This window comes from Fusarium graminearum, chromosome 1, assembly GCF_000240135.3.
Source record: "Fusarium graminearum PH-1 chromosome 1, whole genome shotgun sequence".
NCBI lineage: Eukaryota > Fungi > Ascomycota > Sordariomycetes > Hypocreales > Nectriaceae > Fusarium > Fusarium graminearum.
The window spans coordinates 6,138,942-6,160,610 of NC_026474.1; the positions used below are offsets into that span (position 1 = coordinate 6,138,942).

Genomic DNA, 21,669 nt, shown 5'->3' on the forward strand with positions numbered 1-21,669 from the left:
GCACTCTTTCGCCCAAGAACAAGTTGGTCGTTCTCGCTTCTGTGGCTTTCGCGACTCTTTTGACTATGTCGATTGCTACATCACCACTTCGCGCTTTGGTCACTTCTTTCGCCTCTCAGGTAGCGGTCACGTAAGAATCGTCCCCCTTTCCCTCGACATCATCAGCTAACCATCTCTTCTAGCCCGAGGAGATTACTGGGTCGACCTTTTTTCGAGAATGCCGGGCTGGCGTGACTACTTTTGCTACTATGGCATACATCATCGCTGTCAACGTATGCAATACAGCCCAGTTCCTCTGCTCGATCTTTTCGCTGATTTATTATAGGCGGCGCTGCTTCAACAGACTGGTGGTACTTGCGAATGTGACTTGGCAGACAGAAAGGCCTGTGACAAGGTCGATTCTTACATGGCTTGCAAAGAAGGTCAATATGCTCCCAGTTTTTTATAGCATGCATCAAGACTGACCGAAGTGATAGATATTCGACGAGATATCATTACTGCTACAGCCGCCGTCGCAGGCATGGCAAGCTTCGCTTTTGGTCTCCTTACTAATCTCCCTGTCGCTATCGCGTAAGTCACCTTCTTAAGACATCTCTCAAACCATACTCACTCTTTAACAGTCCTGGTATGGGCCTCAACGCCTACTTCACCTTTCAAGTCGTCGGATACAATGGAAGTGGTCCCATCTCGTACTCTCTCGCCCTCACAGCTGTCTTTGTCGAAGGTCTCATCTTCATCTTTCTTGCTCTCACAGGTATGCGCCAGTGGCTCGTCAAGCTGATCCCCGCCACTATCAAGACTGCCACGGGTGTTGGTATCGGCTTCTTCCTCACTGAAATCGGCCTCTCGTACTCTGCTGGAATCGGCGCGATCACTGGTGGAGATGCCACTCCCCTTGCTCTTGGGGGCTGTCCTAATGAGATGCGGGACGAAAAGGGGATATGCCAAGAAGGAGTAATGACGAGCCCCAAGGTGAGTTGAATGGACTTGTGATCTAAAGCTCGTGGGCTAATCAAGACAGCTCTGGATCGCAGTTTTCTGCGGCGGTATTGTCACTTCCTTTCTGATGGCGTTCCGTGTCAAGTATGCCCTCATTATTGGCATCATGATTGTCTCTATCACGTCTTGGCCGTACGTACTCCTTCTTGTCCTGCCAACATCTTCTGACAAACATGCAGCCGCGGCACTCCCTTCACCTTCTTCCCTGATGATGCAGATGGAGACCACCGATACGAATTCTTCAAGCAAGTCGTTGCTTGGCATCCCATCGAGAAAACTCTCAACGCACTTGACTGGAACTTTGGTGGCTCAGCCTCCCATTTTGCCCTCGCTTTGTTCACATTTCTCTATGTCGACATCATCGATGCGACTGCCACTCTCTACTCCATGGTTCGTTTCTGTGGTGTCGTCAACCCTCGCGACGGCGACTTTCCTCGTTCTACTATTGCATACTGCACTGATGCTGCCTTCATCTCCGTTGGTGCCTTGTTGGGAAGTTCTCCCGTTACCGCTTTCATCGAGAGCGGTGCAGGTATTGCCGAGGGTGGAAGAACTGGATTGACTGCCATGATGACTGGTATGTGCTTCTTCGTGGCCGTTTTCTTTGCGCCCGTCTTTGCATCTGTCCCACCATGGGCGACTGGTTGTACATTGATTATGGTACGTTCCGTCTCATCTCTCGCTTACCAGCGACAGAACTAACAATTTGAGTAGGTCGGTTGCATGATGATTCGACAAATCACCCAGATCAACTGGCGTTACATTGGCGATGTTCTTCCTTCATTCGTCGTCATGACCTTTATCCCTTTCAGCTACAGCGTAGCTTACGGTCTCATCGCGTAAGTCAGCCACTCCTCCTCCATCATATAAACTAATCCCTATCAGTGGTGTTTTTGTTTATGCCGTCCTCAATGGCCTTATTGGCATTGTCGTCTTTGTCTCTCGCGGCTACTTCGAGCCCAGCGAGTACGACCTCAAAGAGTACTGGACCTGGAAAGGCTCTGGTCGTGCGCCTTGGTTCGTCCGCGCCATCCGACGCCGCGGAAATCCTGATGAAGACGACCAACCCTCCGGATCCGAGCATGCGATGACAGACCTCAACTACGCCGAGCGCCGCGACCACAGCAGCTCCACCACAGCTGCATCCGCTGCCTCTGCCGCATCTGCTGCCAAAGACGATCCCCCTATGTCCCCTCCTCCCGGCGTGTGGGCACGCTAATTCAGAAGGGATATTGCTTATGACCCTTTCCATTCTCTGTACTGACCATTTAGGAGACCTATTTCTTCATTTTTGGAATGTCGAAAGAAATAACGTGTGCTTCTGGATGAGAATGGCAGAATGGTAGATGGCAAGGTCCTAAAAAGCGGCATATTGTCAGTTGATACGTGAAAGGGGTGGACTGCGATCAGAAAGGGACAAATACTGAGATGTTAAATGTCATGTAGAAACGTATGAAATGAGATATGATTGTATATATCATTTTCTGATCCCAAAACAAAATTGGGCTATTTCTTCTTGTCTTTAATGCATAACCTCTATCATGAAGTGTCAGCCATTAGCCTAACCATGCTCGTTCATAAAACCCGGTCATATAATATGGTATCTCCATCCCGTCATGACAAGTTCATTAAGTATTTCAAGCACCCATATCGACATCACCATCTCCGTCGCCGCCGCCAGCTCCTGCTCCTGCTCGACCTCTGTAAGCTTGCTCCGCATTCTTCCTCCTCTCCAAGCCCTCCTTCACCCACTTTTCACATGCGGCATCACCACCCTCGGCGATCTTACTGCGAACAACGCCCTTCATCACCTCACCCGCAAAGCCAACAAAGTTGTGTCGTCGCAGAGCATTCTCAAACATCCAGTCTCGTCGCTTGCGCTCCTCCCGCGCCAACAGCTCCTCGTCGCCAAAGTCTCGCGCTCGCTGTCGCAGGTCCCGGCACATGGCGAGGAGGTTGAATCGGATCTCGGTGCTATCGTATCGTGCGATTCGGCGCTGGAGAACGTCCACAACCTTTGTAGAAAATTCCTCAGAGCTGCAGGCACCGTGAGAGATGGGAGCGGGTTGCAGGCCGTCGAGCTCATAGAGTGTGCCATTGATAGGTGTGTAAGCGATGAAATGGAAGGCATCCTCTGTCTCTGCACCCGTCTTATCCGTCTCGTCGGCAAAGGGGCTGCTGCGAGCAAAGCTGTTGTGCACCTCCCGGATGAGGTCAGAGTTACTAAGCGCCTCACCGCGGAACTCAGGTGGCAGCACCATGGTGAATTCTCTAAAGTCGCCCAGCTGCTCGCCTACCTCGACATCTTTCGTCTTGTTCAGCAGCACGCTGAGGAGGGCCTGTGTAGCACAGGCATTCTGGATCGTCTGTGCGGCGAAGAAGATGTTCTCGGAGGCGGCGTGGTCGAAGGAGCCGTCGCGGGGTCCCTCGGGTGTCGCATAGGGTTGATCGGTCGGGTACTTGAAGAGGAAGATCACGCCGTAGACAGGATGCAGGGTGAGAAGCTCGGATGGGTCGAGGGTGAGGAGTTCTTCGAATTGAACGTCTTTGACGCCGAGGTTCTCGATGAGGGAGGTAAAAACACCCTGTTTTCTCTGTGTTAGCTTTCGGAGAGATCAACAAGCGAAGAGCCCAAATCTTACCGCATCGGATTCAACTAGAGTAGCTCAGGTTAGCATTTTGATAGACACAGGAAGAGAAAGGAGACTAACTAGTATTCCATCCACCACTCATTGTAGCGACAGGTGTAGCGTTTTCCCGGCAAGTTTCAGCTGCTTCCAAGGATTATAAAATAGCGTGTTGGAAGAAAGATAATTTGTCTTCTTTTTTTGAGAGTACGGTGTTCACTGTGTGGGCGTCCTGGGTATCGGTGTTGTGAGGAAATGCTTCGCAAAGTTAATGACGATCTTGAAGCTTCATAGGCTGAACACGAAGCTCCAAGCCGGACGATGTCTGATATCATCCCCCACTGATAAGATAAGGAATCCGAGGCAGCAACAAAGCTACGACATCATGGTTGCGATGTCAACATTCCTGTCTAAGTAGCGGGTGTTACAATAAAATTTCAACAGAATCAAGTCAAAATTATTAATTACTTGCTTCAAATCAACCGCTATCAGTACTTGCTTTCTGGCCTTTCAGCTATACCAGCATAAAAATAGACTAAACAGGCAGGCTCTCTCTAAAGAAGCGCTAGCTAATGGATGGGAAATCAACACAAGGGCCTGAGCCCAGCTGCCTTCTGGAAAGAGTTTCCCATGAAGAGGAACGAAACAAAAGAAATGGAACACCATCAACTCCAGTATCTCCCCACGGTTCAGCGTCTGCCGTGCCTGACACGTTGGTATAAACTTTTTCCGCTCGTCTCACATCTCATCTGAACGCATGCAACTCGTTTCGACCAAAAGACATATCTCTCTGGAACCCGAATCCCTACAGGTGAATAAGTGGTTCCCTATGCTCGCCATGCTGATTGCCCTCCTGAACTCCCTGCTCTCCTCGTAATCTTTCATGATCCTCCGGTGCCCTCTCCGCTTGATCTGCCTCAGTACCTATAGTTGTCCCTACACCTTCATTCTCAGCCGGGTTTTCGTTGTTTTCATCATTCTGAGCCGCCGCTGCCGCTGCTGCCGCTGCTTCTCTCGCTTCAGCTTCTACGCGCTCCCTTTCAGCTCGCGCTGCTGCTTCCAGATTGGCAATATGCCTTTCTGCAACACCCGGTGCAATACTTGCTAGAAACAAGAGACCAGCTCTCTCCAGACGTCTAACTTGGGACAGAATCCAATTGTCTGGTCCTTGGTGCTGCTCTACAAGCCGCCTTGCCATCTCAGTAGGATCAGGGTTTGGTCTGGGCTGCGGGTTCTGCTGGTTATGCTGCTCTGGCACGGCAACGCCCTGTTGAGGCCTTGGCTCCAGGGGAATTAAGTTCTCTAGGTGTCGTCCCAGAGGTCGCCAAACGTGATCTGGAACTCCGTTAAAAACGCCAGTACTGAGCACAAAGATGAATACAGCGATCACAATAATGGCAATCCATCGATACCAGCTCGCATCAGGAGAAGTAAAGAACCAAACAAACAAGGCCAGACGGAACAGAAGCCAAATTTGAGGCCACAGCTGCATAAGCAGTGGCGGAAGTGCTGCCATCGGCGGGTTACCGCGATGCATCAAAGGGCCCATGAACGCCCCAGGCTCCGCTTCCTGGCCTTGATTCTGAACTTGGCCTTGGCCTTGGCCTTGGCCTTGGACCTGAGGCTGGGGCTGAGCTTGGCCCTGGTGCACAGGCTGTTGAGGCAGAGGCTGTAGACGTTGATTGACACGTAAAGGCTGCGGTTGCGCCTGGAGTTGGTTGAAGTAATTCGCTGCCGTAGGGGGGCGAGGATTATGATGATGGTGGTGGTGGTGGTGATGTCTCTGTTGCATTTGGTCAATTCCAACCTCCTGAGTTGGACCGGCGACAGTTTGACGATGTAGTTGGTTTAGTTGCTGGAGTTGCTGTACTTGATGGAGTTGCTGGAGTTGCTGGAGACTTGTTTGGGTTCGAAGCCGTGGGGTATAATACGCCTCAGAACTAGTATTATTGAACAACAAAGCTCGGGGGCCTTCGGGTGATGAGAGAATGTACACCTCAGGCCCCTGCCTTGGTTGAGAATTTCGAGAAGCTGCGGTGGGAGCAAGTCGAGCAGAAGCGGGCTCGGGGGTCCCCCGTCTGCTAGACATGATAGAATACCCATGTGGGTAAACAGGTGCCGGTGCTCCGGGTTGTGCCAAAGGACGGTTATGTAAAGAAGTGCTAGAAGCACTCCGCTGCATTGCACTAGCCACTGCTGACGCAGATTGGTTAATATCAGCACTCCGAATGATGTTATGTACATCGACTGGTGACATGGAGGCCGCAGCACCACTGCTCCCCTGTTGCCCACTTCCTCCAGTTCGTACGACAGTCTCGACCTGGTACGTGTGCCCGTTTGGTCCAACATGCTCGCGATATATGGTTTGGCCTGGGACTGGGGCAGGGCTTGCTCGACCGCTACCGTCCCCCACTGGAACAGTTCCTGGGACGTTGTCCCCAACACCGCGCATTCCCATTTGAGCTCTTGTGCGTTGACTATTGTTGATAGCCCTGTTCATAGCTTCTCGCTGGAGGTTATTCAGCCACTGCGTCATGTTCTGGTGGTGATGCTGGAAGGCCGCAGCTTGCTCAGGGGTATGAGACGGAGAGGGTGACGGCATGCGTGGCTGAGGAAAAGGGTTGGAAGTCGGGGGCATCGAATTTCGCCAAGGGATCTGGTATCCTGCGACATGACCTTGAGGGTGTTGAGGTTGTGCTCGCAGAGGATTCGTTGGCGGGGCAGAAGCGGTCGGGCTGGGACCTGACGATGGTGCTGAGGCGGGAGCAGGAAGTGACGAAGGCGCAGAAGGTGCGGCTGCGGCTGCGGCTGAGGGTTGGCTGTCTTGCACATCGCGAATAACAAGATGGATTGTCTGTTGCTCAGGGTTGCGAATCTATAGCAAGGGAAAGCCAAGCAATTAGTTGGTTGATCCATGGTCAACGGTGTAATTGTAAGAAACATACCACATCTGCACCAAATATGTCAAGTAAGGTGTCAGACTCGCGAACAATGGCGCGTCCGCGATGAATCAAGCGCTGGTTCTCATCGGCTGGGCGCAAGGGGAGGGTCTGTCGAATCTTGTCCTTGAGCTGTTTGACTGTAGTGTTGGCAGCAAGACTTGGAAACAGCAGTGGTCTGGTCACGCCAACAGACGGTGACAAAACCTGTAGGTTTACAGTTTGTCCGTCAACTGGTGAAGGCGTGGTGGTGGTAGATTTATCGTCCTCGGGACGAGTCGCAGAAGGCATAGAAGCCATGATGATCAAGCTAGTAGCATGCCACGCCAAGGTAAGCTAAGGGTGAATGAAGTATTCCGAAATGTCGGAGTGACGGAGGGGCGACTAAGAATGAAGAATGCGACGGATCGACGTCGAATAGACTATGGTGCAGGAACATATATATCGGTAGTCGATAACATAAAAGGCCGTCCCTCAAGTTGAAGAAAGTAGCGACTTATTGACTGACGTCGGTTTGTGTCGTCTTACTAACACTAAACGGGTCGCATGTCAAGGGAGAAGAGAAGGTATGGCGGCGAATGAAGCAAAGATCAGTATTCGAAATGATGCGCAACAGATGAAGAGCGAATGCTGTAGAAGCTGTGGTAAGAGTTGGAGCAGTGTATTTGATTGTTGGCCCTTGAAAAGGCAACGCTTTTGCGGAGAGAAAGGAGCGATAAATGGAAGTGACGGTTCATCAACCTGGATAGTGGTCAGGGTGGCCTTTTGCCATTTGGGGTCTTATCCGTACCTACCTCAGGTACCTACTAAAGCTGCTAGGTAAGCTAAGCTTCTCAGGTACAGGTAACGTAGGCCTGGGGTGCTGGGTGCTGGTGCTTGAGCAATTGCGGTGTCGGTGGGTAGACAGGTACGTACTCTTGTCTTTGGTTGGAGTTGCTCATCGCTGAGTTGGACTTGTTATTGGTCGAGTCGCTCATCCAGTCTTACCCACATCTGTTCATCCCTTCCCACTTGAGCTTGTTCGAGAAGGCACTCCAGCACTCAAAAAGTCAATTCTCGGCGGTCGGCGTCTTTTGTATCCGAGACCTACAGCCCACCTACCGAACAAGATGTATGCAACTAACTAACTGGAAGCTTGAGCAAGTCGCAGCCCATCGTCATCGTTGGATTTTGACGTCAACATCCCGTCAAAAATCCAATTGACTCAATTCTGAGAGACTTTATCTGTCTCAATTCGACTCTCCTTCTCTGCGACAGCCCACGACTCCAAGTCGGCAGCGTTATCGCTGTCGCTTGTCTCTGCCCGCTATGGCTCCAACCCTTGGTCATGGCTCCTCCCAACTCGGCAGTCACATGCTCCGCAGCTCATTCTATACCCACGGTCGTTATGCAACCTGTGGTTCGCCATCTGCTTCGCGACACATGCTCCAAGCCTTGACGAAATCGCGATGCCTAGCACGGCCTTCGGCCTCTTCAATTCGAACCTTCGCCTCCAACTCGGGCAAGAGACCGAGATTCTCTCAGCGCCTTGGTGAGGCCATGCGCAACTCCAAAATCCAATGGTACCAGATCCCTGTCGGTCTAGGTGTTGGATTCCTCGGTCTCGTCCAATTTTACAAAGTCTCTTCTCGTGAGAAGGAGAGAATTGAGATGGAAGATGGACAAGAGGGTACTAGAACGCCTAAAAAGCGTGCCAGAATTCGTCCTGATGGTCCTTGGTACGTCGACTATTTCTGCCCCTATACCTCGGTCAATGCTAACTCAAGTTCAGGCAAGTCCAGGTCATGTCAACTCTGCCCCTGAAAGCTATCTCTAGACTCTGGGGTCGATTCAACGAGTTGACAATTCCTTACTACCTTCGAGTTCCTGGTTTCAAGCTGTATTCTTGGATTTTCGGTGTCAAGTTTGTTACCCCCGCCAATGTAGTGGCAAATTCATGCTAACGAGCTCAGTCTTGACGAAGTCGCCGAACCCGATCTCCACGTTTATCCTAACCTCGCATCCTTCTTCTACCGTACTCTCAAACCCGGTGCTCGACCTCTCGACCAAGATCCTCACACTCTCGTTTGCCCCTCCGATGGCAAGGTCCTCCAATACGGTCAGATCCAAGGCGGTGACATCGAGCAAGTCAAGGGTATGACCTACAGCATCGATGCTCTCCTTGGAAAGAACACACCTCCTGCAAGCGTTTCAGGCACTTCAGGCACTTCTACACCTGCGACTAGCCTGGCTTCTAACGATGTATCAGACGAGGAAGCCCTTGTCAAACAGGATGCGGAATTTGCCCAAGTCAACGGCATTTCGTACACTCTTCCCGATCTCCTTTCCGGTACTGGAAAACGTGGCCCTTCAGTGAAGGATGAGTCCATGCCCGCATCCCCTGGCACGGTTTCCGAGGTTAGTGCTGAACTGGCTCTGGGTGAGCGACCTTGGTACGATGTTGTATCACCGGATAAGACAACAGCCCTCTACTACGCAGTTATCTACTTGGCTCCTGGCGACTACCACCGCTTTCACTCTCCCACCAACTGGGTCGTCGACCGTCGCCGCCACTTCGCCGGAGAACTTTACAGTGTGTCCCCGTATCTGCAGCGAACCCTACCTGGTCTTTTTACCCTCAACGAGCGTGTGGTACTTTTGGGTCGCTGGCGTTGGGGTTTCTTCAGCTATGTTCCAGTCGGTGCAACCAACGTTGGCTCTATCGTCGTCAACTTTGATAAGGAACTGCGAACCAACAGCCTGTTGACTGACACAGCGGCGGATCGGGCAGCTGAAGAGGCGGCCAACAGGGGTGAGGTATACCAAGGATTTGCCGAAGCAACATATGAGGCTGCTAGCCCTATTTTGAGAGGCCATGCACTTCGACGCGGTGAGGAGATGGGTGGCTTCCAGCTGGGCAGTACTATCGTACTCGTATTTGAGGCACCTGCAAACAAGGTGGGTGAGAACAACCAGCACATTGGCTGGGACTGGGCGGTGGAGAAGGGTCAGCAAGTAAAGATGGGACAGGCCCTCGGAAGGGTGGTTGAGTAAAGTAATGCATGTTGTATAAAGAACAAAATCCCAGTTGAGCGTTTGGACATTTACATATAATTGTATAGCTCTCTATATAATTTATCAGCTCATGAAGCGTTTTACATTTCATTAGACTTGCTGCAATTTGTAGTTTTCGTCCAAATACGTGGCATACCCAACTTGAAGCAGAACAGACGAAATCATTAGTCCACTCTTAGGCCATATATACACTAAGAGTGATCTAATATTTATGTCAGTGACTAGATCACTACCAGTTTTTAGGCAAAACACCTGCTGGTGTTTCTTCTAGATAATAAGTTAGCAGTCAGTGAATCACGAACGCATCAATAGAAAAAGAACATTTTAGATGTTGATAACAATAGTTTTGTTTGTCCATTACAGGAATGGTGAGCTTCTATACTCTATCTCTAAACGCTAACTGTTCGCTAAAAATGCAGGTTCCCATCCCTAATCCAATTGACTTCTTGCAAGCTTTTATATAATGTTTAAGCGCCGTAGACCTTGACACGCTCCTCAAGAGGGACGTATGTCTTGGGGCCAGCCTCGCCCTCCTTGGCACCGAAGACGAGCTGAGCGTTGAGGGTCCAGGTGGAGGGGATCTTCCAGGTCTCGGCAACCTTCTCATCGATCAGAGGGTTGTAGTGCTGGAGGTTGGCACCGAGACCCTCAGCCTCGAGAGCAGTCCAGAGGAGGTATTGCTGGATAGCAGCGGACTGAACAGCCCAGGGCTCGAAGCGGTCAGCATAGATGGCAAATTTGCCCTGGAAGGTCTGGATGGTGGTGTTGTCGACGTAGAAGAGGACAGTTCCGGCGGCGTTCTTGAAGCCGGCGACACGGTTGGCAGTGGCCTCCCAGGCCTCAGCGGGGACGATGGCACGGAGGGCATCGGATGTGATGTCCCAGAGCTTGTCGTGCTCAGCGCCGTAGAGGACGACGACACGGTTGGTCTGGGAGTTGAAGGATGAGGGGCTCTCGAGGGTGGTCTGGTTGACGAGCTCGGTGATGCGCGAGGTAGGGATGGGGAGGTTCTTGGAGAGAGCGTAGTAAGAGCGGCGGTTCTTGGCCAGCTCGATGAGGGCGTTGGCAGAGAGTTTGGCGGCCATTGTGAGAGAAGGTTTGTTTTGTATAGGGTGTAGGTGTAGGTGTAAGTGGTGTATGTAAGTGAGTTGAGATGAGGATGAGATGGGATGGACAACGGGGAACAAGACGAATATATAGCAATATCTCCCTCACATAACAAATCTTTATTAGGCTACGACGGCACTATTCAACTATGTTGCCCCGCTCGGCATGTTTGAACCCCTCCATTGACAAGTTTAGTCCCCAATCGCGCAAGAGAGAAAAAGACTTCAGACCCTGCCGGTTCTGTCGATTGTAACCTCCACTGACTAATGATGCACCATCAGAATTGCATCAGTCAGGTACAGGCTTATACTGATTGGGTTAGTATGTTGGTCAGCCACCCGCTCGCACCTTTTTCACTCGCGCGCGCTAGGTCGGATGGGATTGCATAAACATTATTCAGCCGGATATATAGGCTCAAGAGAGTATAGCTCCGGAACTATCGAGGCTACCCTGAAGCGATCACGATGTTCTTTTTCTTTTCTATTTTTCTAAAGACCTGAGATTCGTAACGAAGTAGATATCAATTGATTATTAATGACTTGTGATAATAATCATAGACTTAACATACATCTCATAAGGTCAATTAATTTGAAATATTAACGGAACCATAATTGCGCCATATTCATATACTTGCAGCCATATCAAGTGGAGATCGCGTGTTATCAAACTCAGATATACAACTCACCGCTACAGACTCTATCATCTAGTGATAGACAGTCCGGAAGCAACACTATTTAGAAATAGACAGAAACTTTACATGCAACAGGAGCCCCAGTTCATCCCACACGGACTATTACTGATTGATTAGAAACCCCCGACTCGTCCTAGGGAAAAAAAACTTTTCCTCCCGCACCCTGAGTCAGGTATGCATTCCGGTAGAATACTATTGGAATTTAACCCCGGATTTCTCTCATGCCACCTAAGCTAGACCGCCGTGATTGACAATACGCGCGCGCGAGATTGATGAAGCAAGCCGAAACATTTATTCCGCTGACAAAAACCACGGCTTCAGACCCTTGCGTCCCACTTCCGCATACAAGCGAGTGCCGAGCCTATCAGACTGGATCAGTCGCCAGAAAGGGAAGTCTGGCGTCATGGGTGACAGGAACACATTGTACTCACCAAGAATATGTGTAACACTGTAGAGGGATTAAACGTCCATAGCGCATAGACTCTCCCGTCCTCAGGGTATCAGAAAAGTTGACCGCTTAGAGCATAAGATACGAAATTATTAGGACATCTTATGCTACTAAAGCTATAGCCTTTAGGCTATTTATTTTTACGCCCAAAGACTTAGGATACTAACTTTTCTGCTACCCAGTAGCCTGTATATCTGTCTATAGGTTAGTAGAAATAGTGAAGATCTTTGTGTAGTAGTGACTATTGAAAACTAATTACTCGTTGGTTCGACGGGAGGAGTTTGCCTAGTTGGTCACTCCTCCCGTCGGGCCAACGAGTAAGACGAAACACACGCACTAATCTCAGTCAAGATAAGGAAGGATCAAGGAATTCAACAGATGTCATCACTGGTATATATGCACTTCAATATTCAATCAATTGAATTTATAAATCTCATATATCAAAAAGGGCAAGACAGGCGCTTTGATAATCTTTATCCTGCCGCTAAGGGTATTTCCCATAAAGGAAATAGTCAATATACAATCCGCAAGAGCAGATAGCCACCCAAACCCGTAATCCTATAACGCCGTTACTATGCCCAATGCTCCTCCCCTCTCGAATCAGAAAATGCCATATGCTATCCCTCTCGCTTGTGCAGCAGCCTTCTAAACTGTGTCGGCCTGCATTCTCGAGTTTTGTTACAATGCCCTTGCATCGCCAGTTCTCCATCACATGAAAATAAAAACATATCCAAGCTTTTTTGTTGGTCCGTTTGTTTCGACATTTACCATGTCTCGGAGATGTACTTGCCCTCTTCCTTCTTGAGCTGCCAGAAGTTGCGCGCCTCCTCACGCTCCAGGTTGCCCTTTTCCATAGCGACGTCGCAAAGAGCATCCTCCACACCCTCACCCATACCCTTGCTGCTTCCGCACACAAAAATACGGCCGTCCAAAGAGTTGATGATGTACCAGACAAGGTCAGACTGGTTCATAACCTCTTCTTGTACGTACTTGCCAGTGCCAACTCGGCTCTGAACGACACGCTTCACCTCCTCCTCATGAACGCCCCACTCACCACTGTAGATCTCATCCACCAATGAATCTCGGATGCCTTGAAGGACCCAAACCTTGTTGGCACAGTTGGCCTGCTTGAGACGGCGCTGAACGAAGCCACGGAATGGGGCAATACCAACACCAGCACCGATCAAAAGCATGGGACCATCTGAGTTGAATTGCTTAGCCAGAGGATTGGCCATCAAACCCTTGAACATTGGGATGAATATTTGAGGAGAGCGTTCACCAGCAGCTTGGGCTCTCATGAACTTGTGAGCCTGTCGCTCAAAGAATCCAGATCCAACACCGGCACGGCAACCACGTCGCCAATCCATGGAGTCATGAACCGTGACAGCAATCTCGATCAAGCGGCGCTGAGCATGTTCTCGGAGGGTGTATGATTCGGTAGGGTCGTTGGAGAGAGAGTAAAATCGTGGCATGAGCTGAGCCTGGACGGAGAGAAGTTGATCCATAGGAGGGTGAGAGCTAGGGAACGCGTTAAGGATTTGAGAGAGGGTGGTGTGGGGGCCACCACGGAAGTCGGAGAAGATGCTGGCACCTTCATTAGAGCAGAGATACTCGAGGATCTTCTTCTCATTAGGAGCGGTAGCATGCTCCGCAATGACACGGAGCAGCTCCTTAGTGGGAGCATAAGACTGAATATCGGTAGTCCATGTAAGAAGCTCACGGCGTGTAGTGACGAGCTCGCGAGCCTTCTCATCACCCCAGACAGTAGGCCAGCGACCCTTTGTGGTCTTCATGAGAACAGGCTTGTCGCGCTGGAAGCGTGGGATCATGAGAGCATCAAGAATCTCATCCACCGAAATCTCGTCATTGGGGGCCATAACACCAATGGCACCACCAACCTTGAAGTCAAAAACTTCCTCAGGAGGATAGTCGGTGATATCAAGATCGAAGTGGAAAGTTCGCTTCTCAGCACCAGGCTTGGTGAGCTCACGGGTGTTGTGGATCTTGGCCGGGTACACGTTGTGGGGAGGATGAGGCTGGACGAATCGAGGGGGTTGAATGGTGGTGTCGACACCCTCATATCCAGGCCCAGGAACCAAATAGTTGTTCTTGGAGGAAGTGGACAAAGGGGAGGACTCAGAATCGGAGTCAAGTGAGACAGCCGAGTCAGAAGGAGAAGAAGTCGGCCGAGGAATTGAGGTGAAAAAGACAGTTTGCTCGGGCAAAGGGATGATGCCAGTCAGGTCGGCAGGAATCTTCTCGAGTCGAAGTCCGAGTGACTTGAAAGCATCGTTGTCGGGCAAGGGAACCTCCTCGTACTCAACGTTGTTTCGGTCGCTCATACAGCAAGCACCACCACAGCATCGACCCATGTACTCGGCTGGTGTCTCACCAGTGATTCGCTGAATGTCTCGGGCATTCTGGGCAATCAGGCGTGTAGATGCACGACGGCGGCGCTCGAGAGGGATGACTGGCTCATCTTCTTGGGAGTCGGAATCGTCCGAGTATGTCAGCGAGGGTGCAATTGAGGGAGCGCCCTCGGCCATGATGAGTTCGTGTTGGGGTTGAGTGGCGGGGTTGACGATGCCGTCAATTCGAATAGCAGGAGTAGTCATGATGGGCCAAATGTGTTTATGAGCCACCCGCTGGAAGTTGTTGTTGAGGAGCCGAAGTTTCGGGTGTAGATGTTGTTGAAAAGCTCTTCGCAACGAGTAAATTGTGACGACTTTCGCGCGAAAATATAATATGGTTCGGTATACGACGTCAGGACTCAAAAAGCATGACGATGCAGCAGTAGACAGGGATTACAAGTGCTGTCGCCTGAGAGGTAGGTGTATGGTATTTGTAGGTTTCGTAAAGTTTGACAAGTTGCAGATGCAATTGACCGATAAGAAAGTGTAACAATAAAGTCTCTTGTGAGGAAAGAAGAAGCTCGGGAAAGCTGGAGGGGACGAAAGACTCAAATACAAGTGGTAGCGGCCGAGAGCGGGCGGGAGGTTTTTAAAAATCCAATCCAGCTCCTGCTGCTGTTGCCATTGCCATGGATGGGCCCCGATGCGGGTTGGGGAATCTCCACCGTGGGGCTATCCATTAGGTGCTTTGCATTGGCACTGTTGGGGGGGCGTGTCACTACTAAACCAGTTAATACCACTGTAGCTGCCAGCCCGTGGATTATCTTATCAGTTTACAAGATATAAAGTGTTTAACCAAACATGTCTAAAAGATTACCAGGTATTAGAAGAGGGCGCAGGTATTGATCAGACCATTTCTCAGCACGATGCTCATCTCAGCTCAGGTACACGCGATAATAAGATAACGTTGCAAATACAGTCACCCGGTTTATTCTCCTTTCCCCAGGCTCAGAGTCAGGCCCAGGTTTAGATCCAGGTCCAGGTCCAGGTCCTAGGCCCAGCCAGCCCCAGGATAACAGAACCCGAACTCGAGAAAGTCCCTGTCCGGTCCCAAGCGATTCTAGCCCCTCTAAAAGCTGGTGTGGATTTGGCGCATATCACAACAGATCATGCCAGAACGTGAAGATATATGAATGCGTGGTAGATAATTGCTTAGATGTGATGATCAAATAGGAGGTTCGAGGGTTTACACAGGGTTTGTTGGCAAAACTCAAAGCACCGAATCAGGAGAGTACACAAAATGAAGAGTGATCATGTCCAATTTCGTTATCAATCAGTGCTTAATCAATCAGTCCAGTCAGTGCTTTGTCTCACATGCTGTAATCAATCCGTACTGTGCAAGCAAGGCCTGTCTCATTCAAACCTTGGTTCATAACATCCCTCGACCGACACTTTCACAAATAATTATGCCACTTTTGTTATCCTTTATCGATTGTCTAGTAGGCATTTGGCGAAGGGTTTCCCTCTGATTCTCTTCCATGACGGGTTATGAGCTAATGGTTGCCGATCCAGTGACCGGTTTGTGCAACAATACCCGACCCAGTCTTAGGATATGGAAATAAATAGTCTAAGAAGCTTAGTCTAAGTGGCATAAGCTGCCCTAATAATTTTGTCTCTTATGCTCTTAGCGGTCAATTTTTTTTGATACCCTGAGGCCGACTTGCACAACCCCATTTTCTAATTGGCTCATCGGCTATTGGCCCCTCTTATCAATCAGCCACTCGTTGATTATTTCTTTGTTCTGACACATCAAGATCAGATTTGTGCAAATCCTGAGCAATCAACCAACTCCACCACGTCACCAGATCTCGCCATCGAGTCCGATATCGAAGACTAACGTTGCAATTTGATGTCTATGCGAATTGACTGACAGGACGAAACTGACACTAATAATTATACAATCGGGTAGTTCGATCCAGCCAGTGCATAGAACAAGCAGCTAGAAAAACTAGAATATCCAAAGTTGGTTCTAGGGTAAGGACACTTGCATAACTCTCAAAGCTGAACCGGTCTCTCCGACACCACCATCTCTCACTGTGAAAGATCGGCATGTCCCTGAACGACCTTATTATTCTTGGGATAATACACGCCCATTCTCAATATGATCAGATCAACACAGTGCTGTAAACTACGGTTCAAGAGGTCAACGGCACACATGTGCGCATCATACGAGCTGTGTCTTCTTATTCGGATCTTTTCGGTTCATTTATCAATAGTGCAGCCCTTCCATTCATCAAAGTCATGAGGCTCTGTCGGCTACTGATGCTAGGCTTTGGTCAGAAAAAAACAGGGGTTCGGGACCTGGAACCAACCAGTCACGGCAGGCGTTTATCTAACCCAGTCAACGAGACAACGGTTCCCAGCTACGGGTCAGGCCATCACAGACATTGCCATTGAAAGAATACCGTCTATCTCCGTGATCGTGGCATGTCAGCTCCTCAACAATTATTGTAATTCAGTTAAACATAGTCGGGACTGCGCCCGGCTATTAGGAGTTCAAAGCCAGGTTACAGAGTATACAATTACTGTGTACAGGAACCTGGTAGACATCCTCTTACCCGTTGATCCGGTTCAGCGTTGTAGTACAACCTGCGTAGTAAGCGGATATCATCCCGTCCGATGGCCGAACCGAACGTTTCCGTGGGCCTTTCCGAGGAAAAAGATGCCGCCTGAAGGACCGACGGCGGGCGCCCGCAGACGAGAATAATGCGCTCTGTTATCAGATTTAATGACCTCGCTACCTCGCAGTATTTCCCCTCTCCCCGCATTTCTTTTTACCAGATTCGTTGGAATCTGATAAAGAGCCGAGTGAGTTTTTTCATCCTTCTCCGAAAACTATCCGAACCTATGAATGCAGAAGATGCACTCCGAGTGGCAGTTACACTTCTGTAGGTATGAAGAGTGACATGGCATGATGGAAGAGTCACATGCACTCCTTTCAGTTCACTTTGATACATCAACACCAAACAAGATATTAATTACTGTTTCTTTTTTCTAGCTCCGAGTCTAGCTTGGACACAAACTTGGATACCCCGGCTCCGAATGTCCCTTTCTCTTGTCTCCTTGTCAAATGATGTATCCCCACCAATCGGATCATCCCAACAAACCAGCCAAAAAAAAGTTATCAGATGGATTGACCTTTATCAATCCAATCTAATCTTGAGACATCCTGACATCTCCTTGAATGTTGAGATTAGATGCATCCCGTTAATTACGATGTGCAACTTGACCGATCTCGGAACTGATCGAAGCAGAAGGGACAAAATACCCACAGTCTCTTGTTGAGATGCTTTGTTGTCCTTGCACATACATATATGTATGTACTTCTCAGCCCATGCAGCTCGCCTTAGTACCAACATATGGATGGATGCATATCCATTGCGGCATTCGCATGTACAACACACAAGCGCAGCAGTCAGGTAAATCGATACCATCCCTGCTAACTGAGTTGGCCTGTGTCTGTTCTCCTTTACTTCCTTGTCCTCAACCACAACCATCAACCTCGTCAGGGGGATCCATTTCACCGACAGAGTTTGTTATTTTGCCCGTGGGAGCCTTTGACAGGACAGGGGTCACGGAAAAGAGTTCGATATCCTGAATTTTCCACATTCCCAATGGTGACTTGTCCCACTGGGGAGACGACGCCATCCTCAGCCCTGAATGGGTCTGGCTGACAGTCATGATCTGATAAGATGGGAAAGATCTACTTTTGTGGGTGGGGTCTACCAAACACAAACACAAACACGCAGACAGGTGGACCCAAGATTTGTAGAGGCAGCTTCTATTTCTAAAGCTAGTATTCTATGTACTAATGCTTCCACACATCTTCGTGTGTCTACTGGTTTATATAGTAAAAAGGTAATGTACTGGGTATCAAAGTATTGGTGCTCGTCATTCTTGTTCAAGCTACCAGTGATCTTCGTCGGAACTCCAGTTCTGTATCTGGAGAAGGTGCCTTGGCCATGACTACAGTCATTGGCTTTGGTCTATCCTGACCCGGCTTGAGGCGAATGTCGTAGTTGATGAGCAGATGCGCCAACACGAGCTTCATCTCATTGTTGGCAAAGAAGCGTCCAGGGCATGCATGCTTGCCCGCGCCAAAGTTGGTGTATGTGTCGTCAAGAGAGGTGAATTGCCATCTGTGGTTGGCTTCACTTGACTCTTGGCGGAGCTTGTAGAACCGGAAAGCGTCAAAACGCTCGGGGTCGGGGAAATAGCGCTCGTCAAGAGCAATGCCAGCTTGGGGGGCGAGGACCTTTGTGCCTGCGGGCAGCTGGGTACCGTCGGAGAGAGAGATGGGTTTCATGACCTTACGGATAAAAGATGCTGCATATTGGTTAGCTGGATGTGGATATGGTTAAGTGGAACTAAGAAGAGACTCACTGATGTTTCCGCTCAGGCGCTGGACTTCTCTCATGAAACTGTCCAGCTTCTTGAGCTTAGCCAAGCTCTCTTTCCTCTCCCAACCGTTCTCCGCTTCGAGAATCTGATAGGCTTCCTGGCGTAGTTCCTCTTGGACTTCTGGGTATGCTGCCAGATCACAAAGGCATTCGCAGAGCAGGTTGTTTGTGGTGTGGATAGAAGCGGCCGCAATGATGAGCTGCAACTCAGCCTGGGTTGTAAGATCGGACTTTTCATCCTTGGGCAGAGCTTCGAGAAGCCATTGGATCATATCATCGGGTGCGTCCTCGCCGTTGGAGAGTTCCATGTTTTGCAGTCGCTCCTTGAGGATAGGCTCGAGCAGTTCCTTAGCGATCTTGATATCCTTGCGGATCTGGCGTAGCTCTGATACGAAATATTGGCCAACAGGTCGAGCCCACTCTGGGATGAACTGGAGCTTGACACATGCGGTAAAGACGTGGACGGCAAAGTTGATGGTAGTGTCCATCCACTTCTCGTCGCGGTTGAGGGAGGGGCCGACGAAAGCTCTGCCGCTCAGGCGGGTGATGGCACGAAGACTAAAGGGTTGCCATTTCACAGGCGTCCAGTCCTCGCAGGCAGGGAACTCGGTGGCCAGTATGTACTCCAGCTCTTCTCTGAGACGAGGTACAACTCGGGTGAGGTTTTGAGTTAACTTTGTTCGGATCAACAGTGCAAGTGTTTCGCCGTTGTGACCGGGTGAGAACTTTGTGTACTTGCTTTGCAAAGCCTATCGGTATGTTAGCATGGAATGCCAACATGTGTGGGTGTAAGTGAGGTTTACGTCTGACACTGCTTCTGTTGCGCTGAGGACATCTTCTGGGAGTCCCTTGAGTTCACCAACTAGGCTTGCAGGTACCAAGACTTGTACTCCCTCGGTGGCCTTGATCTGATATACTCGATCGCGAAACTAGCAATAAGGTAAGTATATGGCGTATTGAACAACAATTGCAGGGCAACAAACCTTTGTGTAGCTATCTTTAATTAATGTTTCAGCATCAAAGATCCAGTTCTTCTTGGAAGCCTTGTAAAAGGGAACCTCGAGCTGAGATCTTTGCTTCTTTGGTAGTATCAACCATAGTGTGAGGATGAATAGAGTAAATGTGATGTAATAGCCAGTTCGCTTCCCTTCGAGGACGAGTTGTGGATATTGAACATTGACACCGACGGGTGAGGCGGGGAGACTTGAGGTGTTCTGCATGGTGAATATGAAGAACTCGAGGTTGTTTGGAACAGAGAATAGGGAATCGGAAAGAAACGAGACGTTTTCGATAGATATCAAAAGGCGCCTCTCTCTTTTCCCGAATTTTCGGTTTCAAGTTTTGCGAATATGGAATGCGATTGTGTTATAAGTGACTGGTATCAGCCGTGTATCAGAAGGGAGTCTCCACAACGAACGGGATGGAAACTCGATCAGGGATTGACAAAGACTCGGTAAGAGTTGCTAAACATAAACAACATGGGAGATGTAGCAATATACGAAAGGAATATGAGAGAGGGGAGTATATATCTGTTGTAGTTGTTAATATAGAGATAGATCAATGTCAAAGATGGCGACGCATAGACAAATGTCCGAGGGAACAAGTACTGGTCTACGTTTCATTTGTTCATTCCGCCAACTGGATACTTTTACGGCCTAAATCTAAAGGGAAGCATTCATCCATCTGTGTGTCACTTGATTCAACCGTCTAAATTGCTCGACCGTGTTTGTCTGAAACAGGTTGGGCCTTTGCAAGAGTGAGCGTCTCTCGGGAAGAGGCAGCTCCGGGTGTTAGCTTGGCGCTGGTGTCCGAGTAGCGCGCACAAGACTTCCATTTTAAGCCAGTCCTGGACAAGAAAGGATTCGATGTTTTGTTGTTTTGACGCGCTCGGGCTACTTGTGATCCAAGCAAGAGCCTAAGATTTGCATTTTGTCTTTCCCGTCTTTTCCGTTGAATGAAGATCATCATGATTGGAATTGATTAACATTGTGAGCAGCCAATCGTCTTGTTGCAATGTAAATACCGAACAGACCAACAGACTTTAGATCTTGGTTATAGCGTCGGCAGTTGAAGTTACCGAACTGGACTGGTCTGGAGATGGTTCGAACCTTGGTTAAAAAGAAAGAAGAGAATCCCTGGTGGTAGTGTTGACTATATTGCCTTGGGGATATTTGTACAGTACTTGACTCTGATATTTATCTTGTTGCATTCTCTGTCACCAACTTCTTGATGCCATCTACAGCTTAATGACCACCTACAACAGAAACAGAATCAAATTAAAATCCTGGAATGGCCTAAGCTCTCGGATGTCGGGTCTTCCATGTGCTAGCGTCACTGACTAGCAGCGGAAACGTCAGCATCCGTTGCAGTAAAAAAAAAGGGCCCCGGACCCTTGCGTGCCTAATATGGATCAACATCTCTGTCTCTCTCTGCCCTACCTACCTACGGATATACAAGTCAACTCATCTATCGGCGACAGTTGTCTTGTATTTACTACAGCGATCGTGTCACGTTCATCCCTGAATCTCGTTCAACGTCAGACGCTTTGGTGTACAAAGTGTTACATTCATGTCGCCGGCATGCTGGACAGGGTGAACTTGAGACTTGCCGCCCCCATATTTCACCACTGCTATATACAGGTCCTCGGACGGGATGTGGGAGTTTTGCGGAAGAGTGAAACTCGACTTGAGTCTTTCACAGTCTCATACCACAAATCACACAGATATCTCTCAACAATTAACTCCTAGACTCGAGATTCATCTTTACGGTTACAGCCTCAGATTTAACCAAGCCTATAAGCTTAAGTTTCTTAAAATCCATGTCAGCGTCTCACAATCGATAGATCACCCACACAAACTATCCAAAGTCATACGACTTTCACACCAACTCGAGCTTCACAAACACTCGAATTGCCTAAACAGTCCGAGTGCATGTTGCAGAATCTGCACCCCAGAAAATGCAATGGTTCGCCCGAATAACCTAACCCATCTACT

At 49.3% G+C, this 21,669-nt stretch overlaps 7 protein-coding genes across 7 annotated transcripts; 3 read left to right on the top strand and 4 right to left on the bottom strand.

The window, feature by feature from the left end:
- Positions 1-520: 520 nt before the first annotated feature.
- Positions 521-2,218, top strand: FGSG_12024 (uncharacterized protein; the record flags this gene model as incomplete). The annotated part of the gene is made up of 6 exons (XM_011319409.1): positions 521-570; positions 621-972; positions 1,022-1,131; positions 1,179-1,659; positions 1,714-1,838; positions 1,885-2,218. 6 exons carry the CDS (start codon positions 521-523, stop codon positions 2,216-2,218), a joined length of 1,452 nt encoding a protein of 483 aa, XP_011317711.1.
- Positions 2,219-2,504: 286 nt separating this feature from the next.
- FGSG_01863 (uncharacterized protein) lies at positions 2,505-3,887 on the bottom strand. The gene is made up of 3 exons (XM_011319410.1): positions 3,711-3,887; positions 3,642-3,655; positions 2,505-3,584 (listed from the first exon to the last, which is right to left on the bottom strand). Exons 1-3 carry the CDS (start codon positions 3,730-3,732, stop codon positions 2,637-2,639), a joined length of 984 nt encoding a protein of 327 aa, XP_011317712.1. The 5' UTR covers positions 3,733-3,887; the 3' UTR covers positions 2,505-2,636.
- Positions 3,888-5,986: 2,099 nt separating this feature from the next.
- FGSG_12025 (uncharacterized protein) lies at positions 5,987-6,467 on the top strand (the record flags this gene model as incomplete). Its single annotated transcript, XM_011319411.1, has 2 exons — positions 5,987-5,989; positions 6,129-6,467. 2 exons carry the CDS (start codon positions 5,987-5,989, stop codon positions 6,465-6,467), a joined length of 342 nt encoding a protein of 113 aa, XP_011317713.1.
- A 1,406-nt stretch (positions 6,468-7,873) lies between these two features.
- On the top strand, positions 7,874-9,598 carry FGSG_01865 (phosphatidylserine decarboxylase proenzyme 1; the record flags this gene model as incomplete). The annotated part of the gene is made up of 3 exons (XM_011319412.1): positions 7,874-8,283; positions 8,337-8,468; positions 8,518-9,598. 3 exons carry the CDS (start codon positions 7,874-7,876, stop codon positions 9,596-9,598), a joined length of 1,623 nt encoding a protein of 540 aa, XP_011317714.1.
- Positions 9,599-10,086: 488 nt separating this feature from the next.
- On the bottom strand, positions 10,087-10,704 carry FGSG_01866 (uncharacterized protein; the record flags this gene model as incomplete). Its single annotated transcript, XM_011319413.1, has 1 exon — positions 10,087-10,704. One exon carries the CDS (start codon positions 10,702-10,704, stop codon positions 10,087-10,089), a length of 618 nt encoding a protein of 205 aa, XP_011317715.1.
- Positions 10,705-12,292: 1,588 nt separating this feature from the next.
- On the bottom strand, positions 12,293-14,752 carry FGSG_01867 (uncharacterized protein). The gene has a single exon (XM_011319414.1). It carries the CDS (start codon positions 14,478-14,480, stop codon positions 12,630-12,632), a length of 1,851 nt encoding a protein of 616 aa, XP_011317716.1. The 5' UTR covers positions 14,481-14,752; the 3' UTR covers positions 12,293-12,629.
- A 3,425-nt stretch (positions 14,753-18,177) lies between these two features.
- On the bottom strand, positions 18,178-19,896 carry FGSG_01868 (uncharacterized protein; the record flags this gene model as incomplete). The annotated part of the gene is made up of 4 exons (XM_011319415.1): positions 18,178-18,602; positions 18,660-19,425; positions 19,555-19,605; positions 19,660-19,896. 4 exons carry the CDS (start codon positions 19,894-19,896, stop codon positions 18,178-18,180), a joined length of 1,479 nt encoding a protein of 492 aa, XP_011317717.1.
- Positions 19,897-21,669: the final 1,773 nt, after the last annotated feature.

Excerpts from the sequence above, each read along its gene's own strand:
- FGSG_01867 (XM_011319414.1), bottom strand. The coding sequence starts at position 14,480 with ATGACTACTCCTGCTATTCGAATTGACGGCATCGTCAACCCCGCCACT.
- FGSG_01863 (XM_011319410.1), bottom strand. The coding sequence starts at position 3,732 with ATGAGTGGTGGATGGAATACTA.